The sequence below is a fragment of the Globicephala melas genome, chromosome 15 (assembly GCF_963455315.2).
Source record: "Globicephala melas chromosome 15, mGloMel1.2, whole genome shotgun sequence".
Classification (NCBI taxonomy): Eukaryota; Metazoa; Chordata; class Mammalia; order Artiodactyla; family Delphinidae; genus Globicephala; species Globicephala melas.
In genome coordinates, this window is record NC_083328.1 from 41,543,179 (window position 1) to 41,568,479 (window position 25,301).

At 43.5% G+C, this 25,301-nt stretch overlaps 1 protein-coding gene across 4 annotated transcripts in view; it reads left to right on the forward strand.

The window, feature by feature from the left end:
• Positions 1-25,301, forward strand: part of KIZ (kizuna centrosomal protein) — a 113,697-nt gene that overhangs the window by 63,633 nt on the left and 24,763 nt on the right. For 3 of the 4 annotated variants that reach the window (XR_009559056.2, XM_030872477.2, XM_060284962.2), the window contains 4 exons: positions 6,137-6,250; positions 13,499-13,649; positions 21,548-21,713; positions 22,574-22,639. Coding sequence is in view for 3 of the 4 variants with exons in the window: in XM_030872477.2 (XP_030728337.1) it covers positions 6,137-6,250; positions 13,499-13,649; positions 21,548-21,713; positions 22,574-22,639 (497 nt within the window). In the remaining variant the exon portion in view is untranslated. The remainder of the gene's footprint in view (positions 1-6,136; positions 6,251-13,498; positions 13,650-21,547; positions 21,714-22,573; positions 22,640-25,301) is intronic. The other variant, XM_030872479.2, reaches the window with a different exon arrangement.

Here is a 25,301-nt window from a genome sequence, read left to right on the forward strand (position 1 = left end):
GCACGGCAAGCCCTCGATCCCAGCTGTCATCGCCCTCACACGGCCTCCAGGTGAAGAGAAGGAGCCCTTGTTTCCCGGGTGAAGAGAGGAGTCTTGTTCGTGACCCCTGGCCCGCGGCCGCCGCAGACCCCCGCCCCCACCGCTGGCCTTTGTGCTGCCGCCCCCTCCTCCCCTCCCTCCGGCTTTGTGCTCCCTTCGAGTGCCCCCCCCCGGAAGGGACCACCCAGGGGGTTGCACAATGGGGGCCGAGGTAGCCACCAAAACATAGGTTTCCTAAGACAGCCCATGAAAAGAAAAATACTGTTTAACTATGTACATGTTTGTCCTTTCTACAACCGTTTTGTGTGGCCAACAAAACCCCACGTCCAGACCCTGCCTCGGCCGCACCTACAGCTGTTCTGGCCACTGGGCGTCAGGCTTGGGATCCTTGCTCCCAGTTCCTGTTCCCAGGGTGCTAATTCTTCATGCCGGTTACGTTGACGCGTTTGGATTGATGGTCAGGAAGTTTGATAGCAAAGCAAACAAATTACGCTGGCCTGATGAAACTGTTTATCAGTCGTCCTCAGAGTTGGTGGCTTGGCGTGGCTCCTGGGTGAAATGTGTCTGTAAGACTACCCAACAAAAGCTGGCAGCCCAGAATTCAGTTCTCAATAGCCATTTACACCTCGGTAAAAGGATTAGCGCTGGCCGATTGCTACCCTGTTTAAATCTTAATTTGCATCTTTATGGAGGTAGGGCTTTCTTCGGGCCTCTCTGCTTCTGGGTTGTGTTTGTGTACCTGTGGGTGGGGTGTCACTAGAGGTTTTCTCTTATTGGCAAAGGTGCTAAATTGCTTCAGGAGGACCAGTAAGCTACACAAATTGAATTAGCGGCTCGGGTTTTGACTGACAACAGTCGGCTTTGGTTCATTAGTTATATTTTGCAGCAGTTGTGGGCTTTGAGCATTAGGTACGTGAATGCATTCTGTTACTTCTGTTTAAGAACCTCATGGATCTTAGGAGAATTTTTAAATGTTCATTGTAATCAACAAGTTTCCGTGGGAATTAAATGCAGAAAACAAGGCCTGGGATCTGATAAAATGATAGTTTTTAAATCATCTTTTCTATCCAGACCATGTGTTCTTAGTGAAAAGATCAAAGCCACTTATGTTTCAAAAGGAAGGTAGGACTGAAGCCGTGAGTTTCCAGGCGGGGTTTCTGCGACCTCCGGAATCGGGTGCAGACAGTCCATCTGGGTCGTCCCCTTCCCACCCTCACGTGTGGGTTATTCCTCAGTGACAGGCTCACCATCCACAGCCACCTCTGCGAGTGATGCCTGTTTGTTGTTGCTTGTTCTGAAATACAGTTTCCTCCCTAAAACTTCGTTCTGGATGTAACCAACTCCTTTCTGATTCTTCAGTTTCGTTAAAAAGACAGTAAACGTAATTCATAAAACTTTTAACAAGTAACACTATAATATGTAAATTAGGTAAGCAAACTTGTCACTACCTGGAGTCGGGGAACACACCATGCTGACTACTGTCTCCTGGAGAAAAGGAAGCCCAGAAGTCAAGCTCGCATCACTGCAGCTGAAGCGCATCTGTGCCGAGTCCCCCAAAAACAGCACCCACGGGCATGTGTGAAAGTCATATGCTACAGTTAAGGAAAAGTTTATTTTCTGTTTGCTAAGAAGTCATTTTCAGCTTGTGATACTGAAAGAAAAAGCATAACACCTTTTCTCGCTTACTTTACACAAAAAATTCTACCTTAATTTGAGTGCTCACATTAGCCTGACATGGAATTGCTTTCTTGTAAATTATGTCCTAAATTCTGTGTGACTGAAAAATGAAGCTTTCTTAGAAAGTAATTACTTTAAATTTAGCCAAAACCTTAGAAAGTAATTACTTTATGGACTTCCCTGGTGGCGCATTGGTTAAGAATCCGCCTGCCAATGCGGGGAACACAGGTTCGAGCCCTGGTCCAGGAAGATCCCACATACCGCAGAGCAACTAAGCCCGTGTGCCACAACTACTGAGCCTGCGCTCTAGAGCCCGCGAGCCACAACTACTGAGCCCGTGTGCCACAACTACTGAAGCCTGTGCACCCTAGAGCCCATGCTCCACAACAAGAGAAGCCACCGCAGTGAGAAACCCACGCACCACAACAAAGAGTAGCCCCCACTCCCCGCAACTAGAGAAAGCCTGCGTGCAGCAATGAAGACCCAACGCAGCCAAAAATAAATAAATATTTTTTTTAAAAAAAGTAATTACTTTAAATTTAGCCAAAAACTAATTTTATTTATTGTATACTTAACTATTATTGGATAAAATAAAATATTTTAAAGTGCTGTTTGTGTTTCTAGCAATTGCTTGTCATCCAGCAGGTTTGTCCACTTGCCGGACTTCACAGAAAACGACCGGATGGTAGGGCCCAGTGCCTTGGTGCCAGGCCACATATTCCCCCGGGGAGACTGGACATGGACTGTCAGGCCATTGCCCTCCCAGCTGAAGTATTTTGGTAGGAATGCAAATAGAAGACATGAAACAAATTGGGGTCTTGAATTCTGAAATAGTAATCTTTAGCTCAGTACACTGTGTGAATTATTTAAGAGTTATTTTCAGCAAAGGATTGATGGATATTTTGCAAACTAAAGTCTATCCCATGGGGAGATAACTGCTAGAAATCTCAACACAGACCAACTCATCAAGGTTCGGAGTTAATCTGGCATCGGCCGTAGCTCCATGGGGACAGTGCTTGCGGCCGTCTAATTGATCACTGTCTTGTTGATCACTCCTTGCGGAGCCCTGGAAGCCCCAGACTGGTGTGACACCAACATGTAAAAACAGGCTGTGACAACAGGCGTGTCATGAATTCCCTAATCTGTTTTTAAATCTTGGCCTGTCATTCAACACACAGTGTCTTTAAGTGTGTCTTCAGCATCCTGTGAAATCACAAGTCCAGTTGCTGTTCTCAACAGGCTTCTGGTCATGTTGAGAAGACTTGGCAGACAGGGCATAACTGGAGAGCAGTACAGAGTAGGATGCTGTCTGCGTTGTGCTAGAGGAATTCAGGGATGAGAAAGATCCCTGCGAAGAAGGCAGTCGGAGAAGCTCCCAGACAGATGTGGGGAGAGCTGGTCTAAGCAGACCTGATGTTTGGACCAATCAGACTAGGAAAGAACGAAGGCGTTTGGCGTGTGATGGAGCACTGGCCCCACCGTGGTGGTATCGGGTTGCGGGGGTGGGCGCGGATGCTGGCATCAGGGAGCATTGTCTGTAGGGGGTTTATAACAATAATCAAACCGCTGATCAGCTTTCTCTTCTCATCTTTCCTGAGAATGGCAGAGATAAAATGCTCATCCCTGGAGGGAGGCTGCCCCCACCCCTCCTTAGCACAGTAGCATTAACCAGTGTCTGCGAGTTCCCTGCTGTACTTGGGTTTGGGAGGAGGTGCGGAAGCCACAGCCCTTGCTAGGGGTTTACCACCTGGTCGGGAAGTGTGTCTAGAAGCATCGTAAGCTGGAGACCCCAAGCCTGCAGAGGGCCCCTGTTTGTCAAGCACAGTATTTAACTTTCTTTTGAATAGTTGCCCCATTTTAAAATTTGGGAGATGGCATATAAAAATAAAACTAGTAATTGTGAATTTCCAGCTTCTCGAAAACTGGAAAGATGGAGCCTCACTGAGACACACATTCCTCAGTGGAAGCCTAGGGTGACTGGCCGTTTGAGGTTGGCATGTGCCCCAGCTTTTAGCATCTTCAGCCCACCAGCCATGGGTGCTTGGGTCCTCCCACACTGCGCTCACACCTGCATGCTCCTCCCCGGCCACCCAGAGCACAGGGTCAGTCCCCTGGCCAGTCTGTCCCTCACCAACCCCATAGAGGCACAGCTGCCAGGAAACCAGCCATGGCTCCAGAATCCACAAGGTTTATCTCTGTTGCCTCACCAGAGTTTTATACCGAATTTTATTTCCCTTTACTATTCCGTCACCACCAACTGCAGCCGCCACCTGGCCAGACTCATCTCCTTGCTGGTCCCCACACCTCTCTCATCCTGGCATTTCCCGTCGCCTTTGCCTTGTGGCTCCTTGGCTTCAGCTGTCATCTCTCCTTCATCTGCATCCTGCCCAGCAGAAGGTCCTCCTCCCACTTCCTGATTGTCTTCCCCTTGTGCGCTCCTTTACTGCTCTGAAATTGGCTTATCTTCCTCATCTTAAGGGCAGGTCTTGATCTCCGGTGGCCTCAGCCTGCAGCGGCTTGAACAGGGTTTTGGTTCCCAGCCAGAGATTGAGGTCGGGTCACAGCAGTGAGAGTGCTGAATCCTAGCTACTAGACCAGTGGTCAGTGACAAGGCCCTGGCCCTTCAGCTTTGCAGAAAAGAATTCCCACAAAGACAGAAGGTAGTGAAACAAGTAAAGTGTTTATTAGGAGGAAAAAGGGTACAGTACGTGTGGACTTTCAGAGAGAGAGTTGTGCCCTTGTGGTAGTTTGAATCACTTATAGGGGGCATTTCTTCCGGGTTTCTTTTGGCCAGTCATTTTGATTTGCCTGATTCTGAGTCCATATTTGGTATATCTCAGGGTCCCGCCATGTGCATGCGCATCTCTCAGCCAAGATGGATGCCAGCGAAGAGACCTATGGGTAGGTTGGCATCACTCCCCTTTTGACCTCCAGGGAGCTTTCTAGTTGGGCAGATCTCTTTGACTTCGAGAATGAGAAGTAAGTGGTCTTTTATCTGGGCAGGGCCCAGCCTCTTCTCTCGATTGTCCTGCTATTTTCATCTTGGAGTATCATCCACAGGGAACAAACTCCAGCTGTTTACCCTGTGGGGGGGCCCATCTGTCTCCTGCCTCAGTCTCATTCTGTGAATTGGTTGGCGACAAGATAAAGCCTTCCAGGGAGAATCAGGACCCAGATTTTGCCTTAGGAAAAGCAGGTATCCATAGGTGCTGTAAGTCCCACTGGCCAGGAGTCCAGGAGGTGTGGGGCAGCAGAGCTCAGGATTGAAGGACTCAACAGGGTCTGGCCCATAGGGATGAAGACTCCAGGCTTAGCGTTTAGACAGGAGCTCGGGACTTGGCAAGGAGCTGTAGTGCCGACAGGGTGGTCCGGAGTCGAGAACAGGGCTTGAATCTGGGGGCCCATTTCTATTTCCTGCCCAGGGTGGAAACCTGCTCCAGAGTGGGGGTGGGCCCGTACCTCCAGTGTACAGGAGGAGCAGGTCTTTTTCATCCTTGCATCATCGGGCGCATGGCCATTGCATAGATCTAGTAACTTAACCAACCTTTGCACTAATTACAAATTAGTAGTACTTTGCTAATGAACATTGGTTTATAAGTTGCTTCATTTTCCTTTTGGGGTATGTATTGAATCTTCCCAACTACACATGTGATCAGTTCCTTTAAAGGAGAAATACTGTTTTGTTTTTGATATCTTCTCCCATAGCTTTTTAGAATCATGCAAACAGACATTTTTTTTTTAAAGGAAGTTACTACCCAATCTCTTTGGAGGCTGTTGTGGCCCTATGACAGACCTAACCTAAAACAGTGGCCAAATTGTTAACACTCCACCAGTCCCCCCGTGGACTGCAAATAGATGATGAGGGCTAAATCCCTCTTTCCACTCCTTCCTGTTCTTACTAAGAATAAAGAAAATGTTGCAGTGGGGTCTGAATGGAGAAATAATAGTCATTTTTCTACATTCAGAAATAGAGGATGTAACCTGTACTTCAGCCAGCAGTTTTCAGTTTCTTAGCAGTGACAATTTAAGTAAATTTCATGTGAGTTGAGGAGCTCTAACTTTGTTATGATTGACAATGTAAAATTAGCCTTTTCTGCTGTTAAGATTATCTGGCATTCCTATCAGTCAGGTGGCATGTGGAATGAGATTGCACAGCTGTGGATTTGAACATCATTAAAGTCTTCAAAGGGTTAAAAGCTACTTCCTCTGATGGATTTAAAACTGCCACATACACACAAACAAGTTTTTCAAACCACCCCATTTTACATCTTTGTCGAGAGACAGTCTGGTTGCTGCATTTTTACGTCTAGATTGTATTACAGATATATTTCAATAAACCATGAGGAACCACCATAGATTCTAGAAGCTGGCCGTCTGTGCTTAAATAAACATCTCCTGCAGTACCTGTTTTATTTTATAGGCTGTGTAATCGCAGTGACATTCTGAGAAAAGACCTTGACGCCTGTGAAGCAGCTGTCCTTCACCAGATCCCCAGACTCTCCCCTGGGGGTGGCAGCAATGAAAAGCAAGTCAGGTATGACTGTCGTCAAGTTGCTGCTGTGGTGGGTCGGCCTTTGTTCCCAGATAAGGGTCTCGAAACGCTGGTCCACATGATCAGCACTGTGCTGGGCACTTGCAGCATCAATTTAACTGTGGCTTCACCATCTCCTTCTTTGTGAATGTATCTGTTTTTCATTGTTAATTGGATATATCTACTCAACCCCTGCCCATAGCAACATTTTTAGGCTTACTTGGGGGGAGGGAAGATGGGTAGGCTTTGTCTGACATGTTAGCGTACCTTGGTGAACGCCCAGGTTATCCAGCAAAGCCACCATCTAGAGGGATGTCCTTAGCAGGTCCAAACCCCAGATAGGTTCCTAAATTTCCAAGGTCATGCTAGTGATACAGACCCCTAAGTACGTTCCTGCACCAACAGCATCGACAAGCCCTGGGAGCTTGTTAGAAATGCACGTTCTCGGGTCCCACCCCAGATCCACTGAATCAGGAGTCTGGAGGTGGGGCCCAGCCATGCAGGGTTTGAATGAGTGTTAAACTCTGCTTCCTCAAGTTCGAGAGCAGCGCTCGGAGGATGTGCCTTAAATGGCTAGAAAGCTGGGGTGAGAGAGTGGGGGTTAATCATTTGCAGGGTGGTTGGTGCATACGAACCATGATTCTTGTACGTCCTTCCTAAATCAGATAGAAATCGATCCTTCCACCCACCTTCTCGGCACTCTAGGTGTCTTCTCGTGCATGGCCTCAGAAGCTTCGTGGCATCTGGGCTTCTTAATTGAATTCGCAAAATTACAGTTGTGTAGTATGTGTAATAGTTTGTCCAGTGCTGGCCCCTGGTAGGTGCTTGATTCATGGTACGTGAATGTTACCAGTGTCCTAACCCCGATTTTTATTCGGGGGACTGACTACGTTTCCTCTTTATGAAGTAGGTCCCCACCATTTTGCAGCAGAGAACAAATGACAGCTCAGGTGTGGTCAGCCATCTGAAAGGGCCTTGACTGGCCAGGAGAGCCAGAGGGGCTTCGGGTCTGGTTGTCTAACATCCGGCCTTGTCTTCTCTCCCTTCCACATGCCACACAGGCACTTTTATGTAATGATATAAACAGGAAGGATAACACGATTTTCAGAGTAGAATTCAGCATAAATCCAGTGTGTATTGGGTCCCATCAGGGCATGAGGAGAAGTCAGGGTAATGGCCTCTAAAAGGACCTTGTTACAAGAAAACTTGGCTAATCTCAGGGCTCCATTCCACAGACCACAAGGTGAGGTTCACAAGTCCTGAATGTGTTTACATTCCCTTCTGCATCATGCTGTGATCTCCAGACTACAGAGAATGCTAGACATGACCTTCCTGGATCAGTAGCTTTTCAACTTAACAGCAGTAAAGGGCAGTGCACGAAAATCCTCTTCCATGTTTTTTATCATGTGAAGTGACAAAAGGCAGTCTTTAAAATACCCTTTACAGGGGTGTGGAAGAAGCTGGCTGGGGAGGAGTCTGTGGTCATTTGGTGATTGTGTACTGTAAGGCTCTTCAGCTGGACCCCGGCTTCTTTCTCACTGCCTTGTGTGTCTGTTGATATACTACTTGGCATAAACCACAGTTGTGGTATGTCGCATAAAAAGCATATTATGCACTTATAATTCTCTTTGCAAACTGAGTTGTTAGACTAAATGATTCATCGTGTGACTCTCTTAACCTGGGCTGCCAAACTGTAACTGTGGGTGATAAGATATGATATCTCCATCAACTACACCAATGTTTGTTTTAGTTTCTCAACATGCATAAATAGAGCATTGGTTTCCATTATGAGAAGTTGCATTTTTACATGACTGTTGATCTACAGTTATGTATAAATCAGCCTTCCAGAAGAAATGATCCTTCTTTATGACCAACACAAATTTTAAAATTAATATCTGGAGCCTTCGGAACTGTTTCTTTGCCACAATCATTTTTTAAAGCCAGATAAAGAAGTCAGGAATGGTTCCATTATAATGTCACTGTTGTGTTCTGTTACAATTAGAATTACCCCGTGTCGTGAATGAGGATGCTGTTCACAGTGCACACTGATTGTCACTGGTTCCCTCTCTAGCCTCGGAAAAAGGCCCAGGTGTCTACCTGACCTTTGAGAGACAAGCAGTCAGGTCTTAGCTGCCAGTCCTTTCTCACAGGCTTTATTTCTTTATTTTTTTAATGCTCCTTATATTTTATTTTATTATTTTTAATTGGGGTATAGTTGTTTTACAAGGTTGTATTAGTTTCTACTGCACAGCAAAGTGAAGTAACATTCCCTGTGCCATACAGCAGGCCCTCATTAGCTATCCATTCCTTACACATTAGTGTATATATGTTAATCCCAACCTCCCAGTTCATCCCACCTCCCCTTAACCCCTTGGTGTCCATACGTTTGTTCCCTACATCTCTTTCTGTTTCTGCCTTGCATACTGGTTCATCTGTACCATTTTTCTAGATTCCACATATATGCGTTAATATGCGATATTTGTTTTTCTCCTTCTGACTTACTGTACTCTGTGTGACAGTCTCTAGGTCCATCCACATCTCTACAAATGACCCCATTTCATTCCTTTTTATGGCTGAGTAATATTCCATTGTATATATGTACCACATCTTCTTTATCCATCAAAATGGAGTAAATGTAAGATGGGGCACTGTAAAATTCTTAGAGGAAAACATAGGGAGAACACTCTTTGACGTAAATCACAGCAAGATCTTTTTTGACCCACCTTCTAGACTAATGGAAATAAAAACAAAAATAAACAAATGGGACCTAATGAAACTTCAAACCTTTTGCACAGTAAAGGAAACCATAAACAAGACGAAAGACAACCCTCAGAATGGTGGGAGGAGATATTTGCAAATGAATCAACAGACAAAGGATTAATCTCCAAAATATACAAACAGCTCATGCAACTCAGTATCAAAAAAACAACCCAGTCAGAAAATGGGCAGAAGACTTAAACAGACGTTTCTCCAAAGAAGACATACAGATGGCCAAGAGGCATATGAAAAGATGCTCAACATCTTTATTAATTATTAGAGAAATGCAAATCAAAACTACAATGAGGTATCACCTCACACTGGTCAGAATAACCATCATCAAAAAATCTACAAATAATAAATGCTGGAGAGGGTGTGGAGAAAAGGGAACCCTCTTGTACTGTTGGTGGGAATGTAAATTGATACAGCCACTATGGAGAACAGTATGGAGGTTCCTTAAAAAACTAAAAATAGAAGTACCGTATGACCCAGAAATCCCACTCCTGGGCATATACCCAGGGAAAACCATAATTCAAAAAGACACATGCACCCCAGTGTTCATTGCGGCACTATTTACAATAGTCTCACAGACTTTAATCCCGGCGTCACGCTCCCCCTGCCCTCTGTGTGCTCCCACCTCCTGTGCCCCTTAGCACCCAGGAGCTGTTGCTAGGTATTCCCCAAAGTGAAGTATTCCCTTCTGCCTTGTGATATCCCTTGGACTGAAACAGTCAGCTTGGTCATTCCAGAAACACAGACTTGGAGAGAATGATACTTTTGTTCCTTAATTGTTAATGACATTGATGTCACAGAATTCTAAGCCAGGCAGAATGGGAAGGCTCTGACAGCTTATGGACTCCTGCAGGCCTGTGAATAGAGCCATGTTTGGTGTGGTCGTGGCCCTGCTTGAGCCCCTGACCAAACCTCGGCAGATGACGTCTGTCTCTTTGCTTTAATCCCATCTGGAAAATGGGACACCTGCCCCATAGCATACTCTGAAAGATAGTGTGAAGATTTCTGAATTCTCTATCACAAGATGAAGCATCTTAAAAAAGAACAAAACCATTCCTATCATCATTATTATTAATTTTTGTTATATCAAAGATTAAATGTTGAAAGTCCTTCATACGAAAGGTTTACTATTATTAGGTGGAGGACCAAGTCATTATTTTAGACAATTATGAGTTTTTAAAATATGATTCATGTCACTTGGGGCAGTTGATTTTAAAACTTTGTTCATATTGCCTCCTGGAAAATATATTTTAACACAAAAGTGATTACTTAATCATTTTATCTTATATGAAAACCGTAATGAGACCACCCATGAGTTTATGTTTGTCCAGGTGCAATTAATTGTCTCTGTCAGTGGCTACTTTCAGATGGAGTCACCCAATTGTACTCTCAAGCTAATGCTGAACAATTGAGTCAGCTTTATAGTGTTTGGAGTATAGTATGTAGAAATCTCTTTATTTTATTCTGCTTCTGCTCAGAATAAAATTCAAGGTACTTATTACTTTGTCTGCATTTAAAACTTTTGTCAAATTACCAATCTGTTGTAAATCATTTGTAGTTAGGAAATGCTGGTACATTTGCTTAAATTGCAGTTTTCTCATTGGAAACCATTCCAAGTATATGAAATTAATTATAGACTATTTAGAGTCTATTGCTTTACTTATTTTTAATTAGAGGAGTATATAATTTAGCTGACATCACACTTTTTTTTTTCCGTGTGACATTGATACTGTAAAGTTTCTGAAGTGAAGTGGACAAAAGAGGAAAAAACTTCTTTAAGTCCTTTGTACCACTATGTAGATGTTCTGATTCTGTATGTTTGTGTAGAACCAGGGACGGGACTCCACACAAGGCCAGCCATGGCCCAAGCCCTCCTTGTTGCCAGGTGTTGGTTTAGCTGTTCAGAAGTCACAGGTTCTAGTGCTCGACCTCCTCCAGAAGCTTATTTGCTTTTTGACCCCATAGGTTTGACCCCAAAGGTTTCATCCTTTTGTGAAGCAGGTATAATAATTATAGGAAACCGTAGCTACTTCTTTCACTCCAGGACCCAAAGGATGGTTACAGTTGGCAGAGGTGTTAGTAACCCAAGTCTTGCCTTGGCTTTGCTTCTGCAGAAATCATGTGTATCAGTCACCAGAGAGACTGGTCTCTGATAATTCATTCCATCCCAACTAACTTAACTAGTTTAACTCATCCTCATTAAACTTGTTTTCAAATTTAATTCATCCTAACTAAACACTCTTTCAGGCTAAAAACACAATTGATTTACTCATTATGAGAAATATACCTGCTGACTGGACTAGGGTTTGCCGATGGCCTGTGAGTACATTTTCCTAGGAGGGAAATAAATCTATTGCAAACCCAAGTACAGATTCAAAGGTTGCTTCATTCACATAGAACAGAACAGAAAAGAGGAACTGGGGGCTTTATGACGTCACTGGGATCTAGACATCACCAGGAGAGGCAAGTTGCTGAAGGGGCTTTCTACCAAACCAGCCTGGAACCTTGGAATCATTTGGGGAAGTGTTTAAACAAGTTCCAGGATTCCAATGATGCATCATCCCACTTTATTCAAGTCTTGGGAAAAACTAGGGTTAGGTCAGGCAAAGATTATAACAATTAAGATTTATTTTAAAAGGTTCTGGATTGTACCTAGACTAACTTTTTTCACATTTTATTATGAAAATTTCCAAACATACAGAAAAGTAAAAAGAACTGTACACCCACATACCCACCACCCAGATTCTACCATTGACATTTTATTACACTCCCAAATCTGTCTCTCTCCATTTCCCATCCATCCATCCATCCATCCATCAGTTCCAATCTGTTATTTGTCTGCATTTCCAAGTAGGTTGCAGATATTAGTACACTGTTTTTTAGCTTATATGTTGAAATTTTTAAACATCCACAAAAGCAGATATGAGTATAATGAAATCCCATGTACCCTCACCCAGATCCACAGTTGTCAACATTTTGTCAGTCTTATTTTATCTCCTTCCCTCACCCACACTTTTTTCTTGAGTAGTTTAAAACAGACAGCATTTTTCTCTCACAAATACTTATATCTCTAACGTACAAGGATTAAATACATTACCATTTAAGAAGATTCTTTATTACCTAGTCCTTGTCAGTTTGCTTTGGCTTTCTCTAAAAAACTCTGTCTGTATTTGCTGTGTTTGAATCAGGATCCAAATGATTTCCCTGTAAACTGGTGGTTGGACCCGAGTCCAGGATTACATTCCAGGCGGGTTATTCTGGCAGAATGACATCCAAGGCAGTGCTGGTCCTTCTTACTCCACCTCCTAAGGCAGCAGGTGTCTACTTGTCCCACCGTTTGTGCTGCCGAGGCTGGGCCGTGGGCTCGAGCGTTGGCAGACGGATGCCTCTGATATAAAGCTTCCACTACGCAATTTTCTCAAAGTTAGGATCCTTTCCTAGGTGCATTTCATTCACTTGGACTTAGAAAATGGCGACTTTTCTAACTCAGTTCTTTCTTCTGCATTTATTAGTTGGAAAAACTTTTCCCATCAACTACTTGGTAACTCTGAAATTTTTTTTTCAACCACAGAGGCAGGGTAAATGCTTGATTCTATCCCTTTACTTAACCAGTTTCCAGAATAATGAGTTGTTGCCCTAGCAGCATCCAAAGATTGGTTTGTTTATATTTTTGTGGTAAAAACACACATAAACATAAAGTTTACCATCTTAACCATTTTAAGTGTACAGTTCAGTAGTGTTAAGTACATTCACATTGGTGTGCAGCAGATCTCTAGAACTTCGTCATCTCACAAAACTGGAGCTCTGTGCCCGCTAAACTAGCCCCTATTCCTCCCTCCCCCAGTCCTTGGCAGTCACCACACTACTCTCTGTCTCTGTGAATTTGACTACCCTCAGCATCTTATGTAAGTGGGATCGTACTGTATCTGCCTTTCTGTGACTGGCTTATATCATTTAGCAGAATGTCTGTAGATTCATCTGTGTTGTGGCCTGTGAATCCAAAGGTTTTTATTATTTTTAAAATTTTATTTACTTATTTATTTTTCAAACGAACTCATGTATTTTTATATATTTGCTGTGTATCAGTCTGCGGTAGTCATTATCCTTTTGGTTCTCAAACTGTCCTGTCCTTGGCCAGTGGAAGCCCCTTCAAGAGAACCCTCAAGGCCTTTGCACACAGCTCAGAAGTCTGAGAACTTCCTTACTTCCTGGAACGACAAGGTGCTCCGGGCTCATCTGGTGCATTTCCTGCCCCAGACCTGGAATATAACGCATTTTTCTAAGTGGGCCTGGTTCCTTTTAGTACAGCATCTAAGTACTGGACTCTGGAAATTCCCTTAGCCCAGAATATATTAGGTTCCAGACTTTTCTGGATAAACTGTCTAATACTAGCTTGATTATGGGGGCCTTTAACAATGTGGGAGGTTCGTAAGTCACCCAGCGCGGCACACGTCTAATGGGTCTCCTGTTTCTGTTTCATAGGTTTGAACAAGCACCAGCCTCAGGTTTGTGGAGGACACCATCGGGTCAGTGTGTTACCACCTTGAAAAGACATGATAATTCTGTCCAAGAAGAGGTGGTCGCGAAGCTGTCTGAAGTTTTCCCAGTCAAAAATGTGGACCAGAGGACAAGGGTTAGTAATTTTTATTTTTTTAAATAAGTTTCAACATGTACAAGTTAGTCATTTGAGGAAATAGTTACGTTCTTAACAATGATTAACATATTTGAAAAAAATGATAAGTTGTAAGTGAGGTTTTGTGGTTGGTTGGTTGGTTGGTTGGTTGGTTGGTTGAACTGTCTGATCTCAGGCCTTTTGCATAGTGTTGTATGTAGGCATCTCAAGTCCTTACATAAAGTTAACCCAGGTCCTGGAGGTAACCTAGTTAAACATAGCTACCACAACATTTGCCCAGGGAATTTAGGAGCATCTTGTAGAATTCTGGTTTTCTTTCTCCGCTCCATCCTTTAAAAATACTGTATGGTCATTTATGTCAACTCCGCAAATGTGTATTAATCCACTTCTGTGGATTAGGCAGCAGCCCAGATCCACTGGAGGGAAAGAGAGAAATCCCACGTGGTCCCTCCTTCAGGGGAATGGCATAATGGGATGCCTGCAGTAAGAACACGGCAGAGGGTATAGACCCTCAGGAAAGGGAGCCAGGCCATCTGGAGAAACAAGGAGGGAGCTGAGGGGTGTGCGAGGTGACCCTTAAAAGACAGGCAGGATTTTGACAGGCTCAGAGGACGGGGCGATGGGCAAGGGCTGTTAGGAGCCCAAGAACAGACCAAGAAAGCCCACACTTTTCCAGGAAACGGAGCTGTTCTCTGTGGCTGGGGAGTGGACTGCATCTGGGGACGGGGATGAGAAGCTCTAGGGATCACCACCCACCGTGCAGGGTCTGGCCCAGCTCGGGAGCCAGTGTTCACGGGTTCAGCAGAGTTTGGAAAGCCGCGGAGCCCCTTGAGCCAGGCTGCAGGAGGGTCTGCAGGGCCTCAGGGAATTTAGCCTGCGTGGATAGGAGGGGGACGGCCAAGGACGAACCCTGCCGTGGCTCAGCCAGGACAGTTGGGGGCGGACTGATGACCTGTTACTAGGGAGAGCATGAGGTGCTGGACACGAGCTGATGGAGCCCTTTCCTGGGGAAACACGGGGACTGCGGGGTGGGGGGTGGAAGACCAGGTCCAGAGCGGCCGCCCCATACACATGGCCTTTCTTCTCCTGAGCTTAATGTCTTGTTTGTCTTGTTTCCAAGTATGTTTTTTCTTTCTTTTTTTTTTTTTCTTGGCCGTGCTGCGTGGCTTGTGGGATTTAGTTCCCCAACCAGGGATTGTACCCAGGCCCTCGGCAGTGAGAGTGCAGAGTCCCAACCACTGGACTGCCAGGGAATTCCCTCCAAGTATGTTTTTTTATCCTTATACATAATGTAGTCTTCTCAGGCTTTTTGATCATTTTACAGTTTTTATTTTTATTATGCACAATGTTCAGGATTCCTCATCTGCCCCCTCTGGAGGCAAACCTTTCCCCTCTGTCCCAAAGCCACAGCCTGTGCTGCCATGCAGTCCAGAGCCTCTGCATCACCCTCCAGCCTTCCCAAACCCCCCTTTCCTGCCCCCTTAATTAAAAGAGAGTAAAAGGACTTTTTTTTTAAGCATTTCAAACATACGTACATGGAGTGATACAGTGACGCCATTGACCCACACTTGCACATGTGTTACCCCTGCACCATGTTGTTTCGGACTCCCTCGCCCTCCTCTTCCTTCCCTCCCCCTGCCCTTTCTCTGCTCTCCCTCCTCACCTCCTTCCTCCCCACTTCCCTCCTGGAGTAAATTATTGCAGGTATAGATACAGCCCCTGGGCACCCCTCACAGTTCCTGCCCTTTTCAAAGGTAACCTTGTGTGCATCCTTCCTGCACACATTTTCATTTTACTGTGTTGCGTGTGACTCAGTAAGTAACCCTTAGTTTTGTTTTGTTTTGTTTGAGGTATGGTACCATTTGTGTGAATGTTCTTAAAGAAAGAAAAGTATTCTTTAGGAGGAACAGAACCTGTGCTTTTTAGATCCGTTCCATACCTATTGATAAATGTAGATCCTAAAAAGGATTTTGTTTTCAGGTTTTATTATCCATCGTATTTAGTACTGTTTTGTAACGACACCGTTTTCCATTCTTGTTCACTGCAGCTACCCCAAATCTCAGCCATGTCAAGGGTGAAATAAGTATTGGCCTCCTGCCATTTGCCATCTCATCATCTTTTTTTTTTTTCTAAAGGTGTTGTTTATATCACGAAAACATATTCCAAGTTCCAGACGACCAGTTCACTCATAATTTTTCAAATAATAGCTCCATCATTAATGGGAAGGGGGCTTCCCAATTAACAGTTTATGAGTCAAATGATATTCTTCCTCCCCTAGTACGTTTCTTGTTCCTTTTTAAATCATCTTAGTGACAGCCATAAAAATTACTAATAAATGAATGACAAAATCCATCCTTAAGGGACTTCCCTGGCAGTCCAGTGGTTAAGACTCTATGCTTCCAACTGCAGGGGGCACGGGTTCAATCCCTGGTTGGGGAACTAAGATCCCACATGCTGTGGCACGGCCAAAAAAAAAAAAATCCTTCCTTAACAATAGAAGCAAGCAGTCAGTTTCTCAAATAGGTTGCGACTGAAAAAAGGTGCGGCCCTAAAGACTAACGTTCCCAGGATGATGTGGGCAGGGGCAGGCCTTACAGACGTGAGAACAAAATGCTTTTCTGGGCTCTAGGACTGTTAGATTCACAAATCGTTTGATGATTAGCATAGTCAAGTGTCTTTGAGTTGTTTTCCTGTATCCAAACAATATATACATTTAGTAAATAGTATGGGTTCAATGTTTCTCTGTAGATAAAATCTTAAAAGTAGGAGATTTTCAAAATTTAAGGAAGCACTACTAGAAATCACTTGGTTAAGAGTCTAATGAAGCTCAGAAATACTTACTTTGATCTCTTGGGTAAATGGCTAATTAAACAGCCACATGTAAATGATGTTTACCTGTGGGTCCCTTGCTGTCAGCTGGAGTCAACCCGTCTCCTGAGTAAATACATCATTAAAGCTGCTGAAATTTGGATTATGTCCCCCTGAGACCAGATAAGATCCACAGCACCTGCATAACCTATTAGGCAATTACATAATTGAGCTGCATGCTTTTAAATCAGGAAAATTTGTAATTATGTGAAAAAAAAAATGGGTGCTTCATTAAAATACAAAGTACCTTAATACTGCTTTTCTCCCAAGTGAAGCCTGCTTCCACCCAGGGGGACCTCTGCAGGCAAAGCAGCCCAGCCTGCCGGAGTCACTTGCAGAGCAGGTGGGAACGGCCACAGAAACCCCTGCCCCTCTCCTGAAATGAGGGACTGGTGTTCTGTTCTTCTCTCTTGAATACTCGTTCACTGGCTCATATGAATACTTTCCCCTTGCTACATCGATGAAATCCCCTTCCTCTCCTATAACTCAGATAAAACTTAAGTAATGATACTCGCGTTTCTCTTTAAACACTGAAAAATTACTTCCGGTGTGCAGGAGGAAGGTTCTTGAGGAAGGGTCAGTTAATCTGTGTATGAGGGGAAACATCCATGCTGTCAACATCTGTGGTGTTTCATTCTCTTGTTCTTCTGTGTCTGCATTAACAGCACTGGTTTACATATGGAAGGTAATTTTATTTTATTAAGTGCTTTCACGTTCATTTTCTCTTTGTAGCACCCGTTGCAGAAACCGTATTCTTCTAGAGCTAGCATATGTTTTCTTTAAAAAAGTAACAGGGAAAAAAACAAACTTGGAATATTAAGGTAAACAAAAAGAAGAAAATTGCCTGTTATCCAACTGTCCACATAGAACCCTGTTGACACTGCAATGTATGGTCTTTAACATTTAACATATTGGCAAACGTGGGTTATACTGTTTGTGTGCACGGGCTCCATGTTCCCCACTTGTCACAGGTGAACTTCCTTTCATGCCGTCACGTGTTCTACATCCTTTCTAACGGCTGCACAGAGACCCCTGTGTGGCTCTTCCACTGTCTCTTTAACCAGGCTCCTGGTGTTAAACATTTTAAGTTGTTTTTAATTTTTCCTCTAGTAAAAAGGTTTCAAAGAATATCTGAGCAGTTCAGTTTTTACAGATTCCCATGCGGTTTCCTGAGAATGATTTCCTAAATGTAGGTCTGTTAGGTCAAAGGGTATGTGCGTCTCTCAGGCTTCTGCTCTGCACTGTCAGATCTCACCCTGGAAGGGTCATCAATTACCAGGAATGGATGAAAATATCATTTCTCTGAGCTCTTTATGAAACTGGATACTATCAATTTTTTTTTTTGAGCACCAAATTGAGAAGTGCCAAGGAGGTCAAATTGCGGTCACACATTTCTCCCACCTATTTGTTAGCCATCTGTATTTCTTCTTTTATATTGGTAATTTGCCAGTTCACGTTCTTTGCTCATTTTTCTATTAGATTAGTAATATTTTTCCTTACTGACTTTTAAGAACTCATATATGAATTTGTATTATTTGCTACAATATTTTGAGCAGTTTGATTTTCACCTTTCATTTTTCTTAATGGTGTTTGGATACAAAGCCTTTTCCATTAATATCTTCATTTATCTATTTATGCATGTGAATTTCACAATTGATAAGTTTCTAGATGTAAATTGAGTCAACCTAGATGACTCTTAGGGTTCTAGGCCTAGCAAGATCCATATTTAGACAGAACTTTGAGAAAATGAGCCAATTAATCCTAGGTGTCCTGCTGAGCGTAACTCAGGACAGTTTTTCTTTCATAAGATCTGAAATATGGAGGTGTCACTCTCAGTCATCCTGTAAGTAGTGTGTGCCTTGGCGCTCAATTTCTAAGCGCTTTCTCCTGGCTCCTGGGAAGGTTAGAAAAGTGAGGGACTAGTTCGTTGGTGTCAACTTAGGCTGCAGACTGCTGAGAACGATGAGGCAGTCTCCAGCACCACCACCACTACCACCACCACTGGGCTTCAAATGTATGAGATGAGAGCGAGCCTTTACTACCTAACAAATAAGTTGGAACCCAAGCACGGGCCATTCATAAGCACCATCAGAAGGTCCATCTTTGGTGGCATTTTTCAGATAGAGAGCCCCACTTTGCAGAGCCCTTCAGTCACAGGTGGGACGTGCAGGGCAGCTTGCTCACTCTATGCGCTTTAGTTATTTCGCGGGTCACACTGCAAACTCCTTCCGTTTGGGGCCTTCCTTAGAAATGCGCCTTTTCAAAGATCTGCAAACAGTACATCTTGAGAATGTATCACAGATGTTTTTCCTGACTCTGCATAAGTTGTTTTTGGTGGGTCCTTTGAATGGACCTTCCTACCGTTCCTTGTCTCAGACTGACTTTTGTTTCTGTCCCATATTGTCATTATTTCCTGCTTGTTAGGGACTTAACTTGTGAATTCCTCTGCGGATGACCCGCTGGGCAGATCTACCGCCATCTCTGTTGGCTTCATGGTCCAGCAGAGTCAAACCAACCATTCTCATGCTGTAATTTGACCATCCATCAAAAACCCTTATAGATATAAAATACTCATCTCTGAGAAGTTATCTGTAGAATTAGTAAGAGAAATCCTAGAGATATGAGTATTAAGTAGTGAAGATAAATGGGATAAAATATGCGAAATAAATGAAAACCTGCAGTGTGCCCCGCACTTACTCAGCATGGTAAAAAAAGAGGGCTCAGTATAGAGCTGGTGACACTGGTGGTATTCTTAGCAAGCTTACAAGGGCTTGTTAGAAGGATGTTTGCAGTATCATTATAGCACTTTAGTCTGTGTTCTTTTGAAGCCCAGGTGGAACCCAGCTAAAGCAAAAGAAGTTCTTACATGAAAGGGACGTGCAAAACAGTGATGTTGATTGTGTGTCATCATGGAGGGACTAGTGAGAAGTACTCCGAGTTATTGAAAATCTAGGACAATCTCCATTGTCTGCAAATTCTACAGTATAAAGTGTAGAAAGCCTCAACAGTCCTTTAACAACTTTATTCTTAAACTGTGGGTTAAGACAGTGGCTATTGTGAAGTCATGCCAAGAAATTATTAGTTACAGCTATTGCATAAGATAATATGAGGAAGAAATACATACTTGAGGCACTCTCAGAAAGTTTGGATTATTTTAAATATCAGAAAAAGAAAATTATAGTTTTAACTACAGAGATTAAGCCAGTTCTTTTTGTTCAGCATCTAAAATGCTTTCCATATATCCAGAATTATTGGGTGCACAGAATAGGAGCTTACTCTCTGTGGGAACAGACAGACTAGATCAGGATGGGCAGAGATCTTGAAATGAGACATGCTAGGATGGTCCAGAGAGCATCCTGATGGTTGCGAGATGGCAGCTCCTGTCCTTCTGGACAGATTCTAGAAGCAAGTGCAGTGCCATGGTTTACATGGGCAGCTGGGACTGGGCACTATGGCAGACAGTGATGGGAACCAGCCCTGGCCCGAGCTTCAAGGGAGGATGGTACACCTGAATGCCAGTCGGCAGAAACAGGGATCCTGTTCAGTTCATTCCAGAGTTATCCCAGTTGGAGTAAAATCCAAGGCCCACTTTATACAAATGTAGGAAAAGCTCCTGGTTACAAGAACTGGACAGACAGGTCTCGGCTGCAAGGCTAACATGACACCAGATCTTTTGGCCAAGGAGACTAGAACTCCTTAAGTCCCCTTCAGTCCACCTCTGGCCCCTAGGATAAGCCATGGGTCCTGGAGGCCAGCTGGTCCTAAGGCGGGCCGAAGGCAAGAGCCTTGCAGGGATGTCAAGGCTGATGACAGTGGCCTCGGCCAAACTCATAAGGCTCAATCTTCAAGGTTTGGCCTCGGCGATTCTTCACATCCTTTCATGTTGATGACAAGGAAAGAGTATGATATTCCCCTTTGTTCACTAGATGTTTGCATTGTTACCGTATCACTCTTGCACAGAAGATGACCAGGGAGCCTCTGCCCAGCTCCCCCTTCCCTTTCACTTGAGGGTCTCAGGTCCATTCCCCACACAGTGGGTCGGACCCTGCCCCGTGTTTACTACTGTCATCAGGTACCAGGGAGAGGTCGGTGCCACCACCTAGTGTTCCTCTCCCACCGCCGGGGCAGGCTTCCACTTCCGAGTAGGGGGAGAGAGAGGGTTGTGCTCTGGCAGCGGGACAGCGGCACCAATGGTTGTTCAGCTCTGGTCACCAGTATATTTTTATTTCTTGGGGGAGGAGTGCTGACCTGGAAATGCACTGGCACGAGTATTAACCTATCCTATTAAGTGCCACTTTTTCTCTGCCTCTCACGTTAGCTGTGGTAAAATCCCTGCCCACCTCCCTGCCCAGGACACTTCTGGCAATGTCGACAGTTCAGTGCCCTGTGAAAGCAGATAGGCCGTGTGGCAGCTGAGTTTCCCCGAGCTCCCCGCAGGCTTAGTGGCAAAGTACAGAGTGTCTTTATCCTTCATTGAAGGTTATGATTTCCAATAAGGTCGGCTCTATTTTTGCTTTAGTGTATCCTCCTCCGCCCCCAAGTTTTTCCACAATCTTCCCATTGAGGGGAAGTTCAGGGGTCATTTCTTGAAGAATGGGGATACCATAAGGTCACATTTTTCCAGATCTCCTTCTCAGTCCAAACCAACTCTGTCCTCACGTGCCTGAAAAACAGGATTCATGCAGTGAAAGAGTAGATCTTGGGTAAACCACCCAGGTTAACAGAGGTGGTCACGTCTCATATACATACTTCCCAAGTAGAAAAACATGGCATTACATAAGATTCAGTCCTCAAAAAATGTCTTCTTGTGAGTGTAAGTTGTTGTAAAGAATTAAATTACGCTGGAAAATAATCAGGTGTTATTTTATCTTGAAGACATTTTAATTTCAGTTAAATGTCAGGAGACAAATTAAATCCTAAGTAAAGCTTAACCTAAAATAACATTTGAAGGCTGGGTCTTTGAGACCAAGGGGAATGTGACTCACCACGGCTTGTTTTCGTTTCTTTGTGCTTTCTTTTATGCACCGTAGGCAACAGCATTATTGAAAAAAGGCCTCACAGGAGAGCATAAGGATAGGTCGGCTGTTCACAGCAGTGAATCATCTTGCAGCTTGCCATCCACTCTGAATGACAACAGTGGAATGAAGAACGGAAAGCCTGCTCTGTGGCTCAGCAGTGTTCCTACAAGGGAACGAGGTAGCTATTGTTAAGGGTCTGTCCACAGCAAAACTGCGTTCAGAATCAATGTGACACCCTCTTTCTCAAGGTGTGCCCATAAAATAAAGCTTCTAAGGAATACCTGTGATTCAGTATACATGACATGTTACTTGTTTTATACCACCTTCCAGAAATAGGTGTTTCAAGACTGGGAAACCTAATCGTAGGTCTGCAGTTCTGCCAAATTTCCAATAAAATATGTTTTTGTAAGTTATGAAATCTTAACAAAATTAACAATTGACAATATATACTTTTTGATCATCCCACAAAGATGAAGATGATTCCATTAAAATGATACCGTAAAGAACTGAAGTTTTTGATATCACCTAATAGAATTTACTCAAAATTATTAAACATTCTTCTTAATTATAATAGAACCTTATAAAAGTCTAAACAGATGATTAAGAATCAATGAATTTATAACCCCAAAATTTAATAAGCAATTTTTAGTATCTAGAAATTGTGATTATTTTAGTGTTACTGTTAAGATGTGCCAGTAAACCGCTATAATGGCATTTCCAAGACAGCTGTGAGTTGCTCAGGATATTGTCAGAAGTTGATAATGTGCACAGGACCTGAGGCCCACTTATGTTAAGCCCCACACAAGTCTGATAGATGTAAGGTTAAATTATTTTGCATGAAAGCAGCATAGAGATACCTTAGCTTTCGAATAGGTTTTCTTTTAGTAACAGTGTATTTCAGATGAGATAAACTAACCAAGAAAAGAAGATGGGGAGGCAATGCAAATAAAAGGAATGGCAGTTAAAAAAGCAAACAAAGGCCTATTCCATCCATATAACCTTGAAATACATTTTTATTGTCATATGTTTGATTTTTAGAAGTTTCCAGTGGCTGCGGAGACGAGAGCGCAGAAGAAAGCGTGGCAGCGAGGATGCCAGTCACAGGTAAGGTTGTGGCTGCCTGAGGGCCTCAGATTCAACTTCCTTATGTAACCAGAACATTTCAGGTTGGTGGTTGTGGACTCTGAAGAGCAAGTGCATTCCACTACCACGTGCTGTAGCAAGGGATCAATCCTGAGAGCATGAGGTGTGAGCTTAGGTTAACATAAAGGAAGGTAGAAAATAACCCTGTCTGCTGAGTCCTTCAAAATTGTTACATGTTTACACGTGTGAGTGTCCCACCCCCCCATGAGCCTTTCAGCACCTGCGTCTGTGTGAAAAGGTCAGCCCCCAGGGGGAACACCAGTCATTATATGGCCAACTACAGATGTTTCTGATTTCCCTCTTTTCTTTCCTGTAATAATTGAATGTATCATTATACTGTAATAAGAGCAGGAAAAAAAACAGTGCTGGACAAGAAGCTTGCTTGTGCCTCAGTTACAAAGCCCATCTGATCATTTAAAAATTTTAGCAGTAAAGTTTCATTAAGATCTGTTAAGATTTCTGCACATATGTTAGGTTTGTTTAGGTGAAATCTAAATGTCATTACTTATTTTAGTTTTAGAATATCAATAGCAGCAATTAGTATTCTGAACAGAGTTCTTATTTGTCGTACATCTAAATTTACTAGTACCTTATTTTGTAAAGTGGTGTGCTACTTCATTATAAATTCAAAGGTCTGACTTTAAATATTTATGCAAGTAAATACACCATTGCACCGAGGTACTGAGGCATGCATCTGCATATGTGTTAGTTTTGTTGTTTATAAGCAGAAGAGAATGGTTTCCTTTATGGCAATATGATTCATGGCCTGATGATTAATTTTAAACCCATGTATCTAGAATGAACTCTGATTTTGAAAAAGGAGTTTATAGTAGAGAAATTACTGTATATATTCTGCATCAGATAATATTTCACTCCAAAATACAGAGGTTTTCTTTTCTTTTAAACATTTTCCCTGGTGATACGTTTATTGCATTTTTATTCTTCATTTTGAGAAAACTCTGATAGAATTCCCTGTTTATTTTTTTATTAGCAGAGTTAATAGAAGTGTAGATGATCCCAAACTGCAGATATCCAAGAAGTCATTTGAATGCTTTCCTTTTGCATCTACCTTTGAGTGCAGGATCTCTAATGACCTCTGAATTTGTTTCAGTTAGAATCCTAAGGGCTTGTTGGGGAGGAACCAGGAAGTGACCTCATTGCCTATTCTTCCTCATCTGTTCAGTATCAGTCAGTGACTGTCCCCAAATTAATACAGATGTAGTCTTCCCATGGGACTTTTTAACTGAGGTACTGTTGACATGTAACGTTACATCCGTGTCAGGTGCACGAGGTAATGGTTCACGGTTTGTAGACGTTACAAGATGATCAGCGCAGTCAGCCTCGTTAATCTCCGTCACCACATGTAGTTACAGTTGTTTTTCTTGTAATGAGAACTTTTAAGGTTTACCCTCTCAGCAACATTCAGATATGCGGTACCACAGTGTTAACTGTAGTCACAGTGCTGTACATTCCATCCCCAGGACTTACTGATTTTATAACCGGAAGTTTGTACCCTTTGACCCCCGTCACCTGTATCACTCACCCCCTACCCCCCCACCAGTAATCTCCAGTCTGTTCTCTGTATATCTCAGAATTTCTTCTTAAGAGAGGGGATAGTCAAGTACCAGGGTTTCAAGTCTTTCTTCTCTTCACGTTGGAAGAGGTGTGATGTACCTAGAAGTAATACGGACTATTTGCCATGAAGGTTTTTTTAAAGAAATTGTCATTGATCCATCAGTAGTTCGCAGTTTAAAAAATGCTTTGTGCCTGTTATAGGCCAAAGCAGTAGGCATATAAAATAACCTGGGGGATATGAAAAAAGCTTTCCGAAGCGTTTTCTTAGTGGGAGCCTTGCCGTTCTGCGCCCTGCCACCACAGCCCTCCTTTTCGGCACGTCCTGCCAAGTTCCTGCCGGAGGCCTTGTGCACCTCTGCTTTGCATATTCCATGGTCTCTGCGTATTCCTCGGTTGCGTCTGTCGTTGCAGCTCCTTTGATCTCCAGGTTCTTGACCTAAATCTCTTTACTAAATGTTTGTGTCTTTTGCCATGATTATTTGGAGATTTGGCCTTTGGTGAAGTAAGGCAGGTGTATCGTTTGATTTAAGATAATGGAGGCCACCTCCTCCTTTGTAATAGTTCTGTTGAGGCTCTCCTGTCTATGTGGGCCACAGTCCTTCTGGAATATTCCAAAGAAAAGGAACATTTGCGAGGCTGCCTACTGGGAGTTGAGGAGATGTGGTGGTGGATCCTGGGCTTTGGCGTCAGCCGTTGTTGTCAGCTCTTTACTTCCTGCTCTGTTTTTTCACCCATCTGAGCCCCTGACCTGGGCTACTTTAGTGTAACTAAACCCAGGTGATGTCAGGATTGAAAGTGACTTGTTAAAGCTGCTTCCTGCATCAACAACCAGCAGGTTACAGTAGTAACTTTGGACCGTTCGGAAGTGCTCATCCTCAGGGTGGGTGCTTCTGTGTGATTCGGCCTTATAGCCATCTCCCAAGGGATATGGTAGAGCGAGGTCACGGGGAAATCAGTGTCCGGCACAGGAAATTGGGCAGAAGTTCTGAAGTTACACCGTTTTCAGAATGATGAGGGTCCTGGGAAAGTTTAACCTGAGAAGGGCACA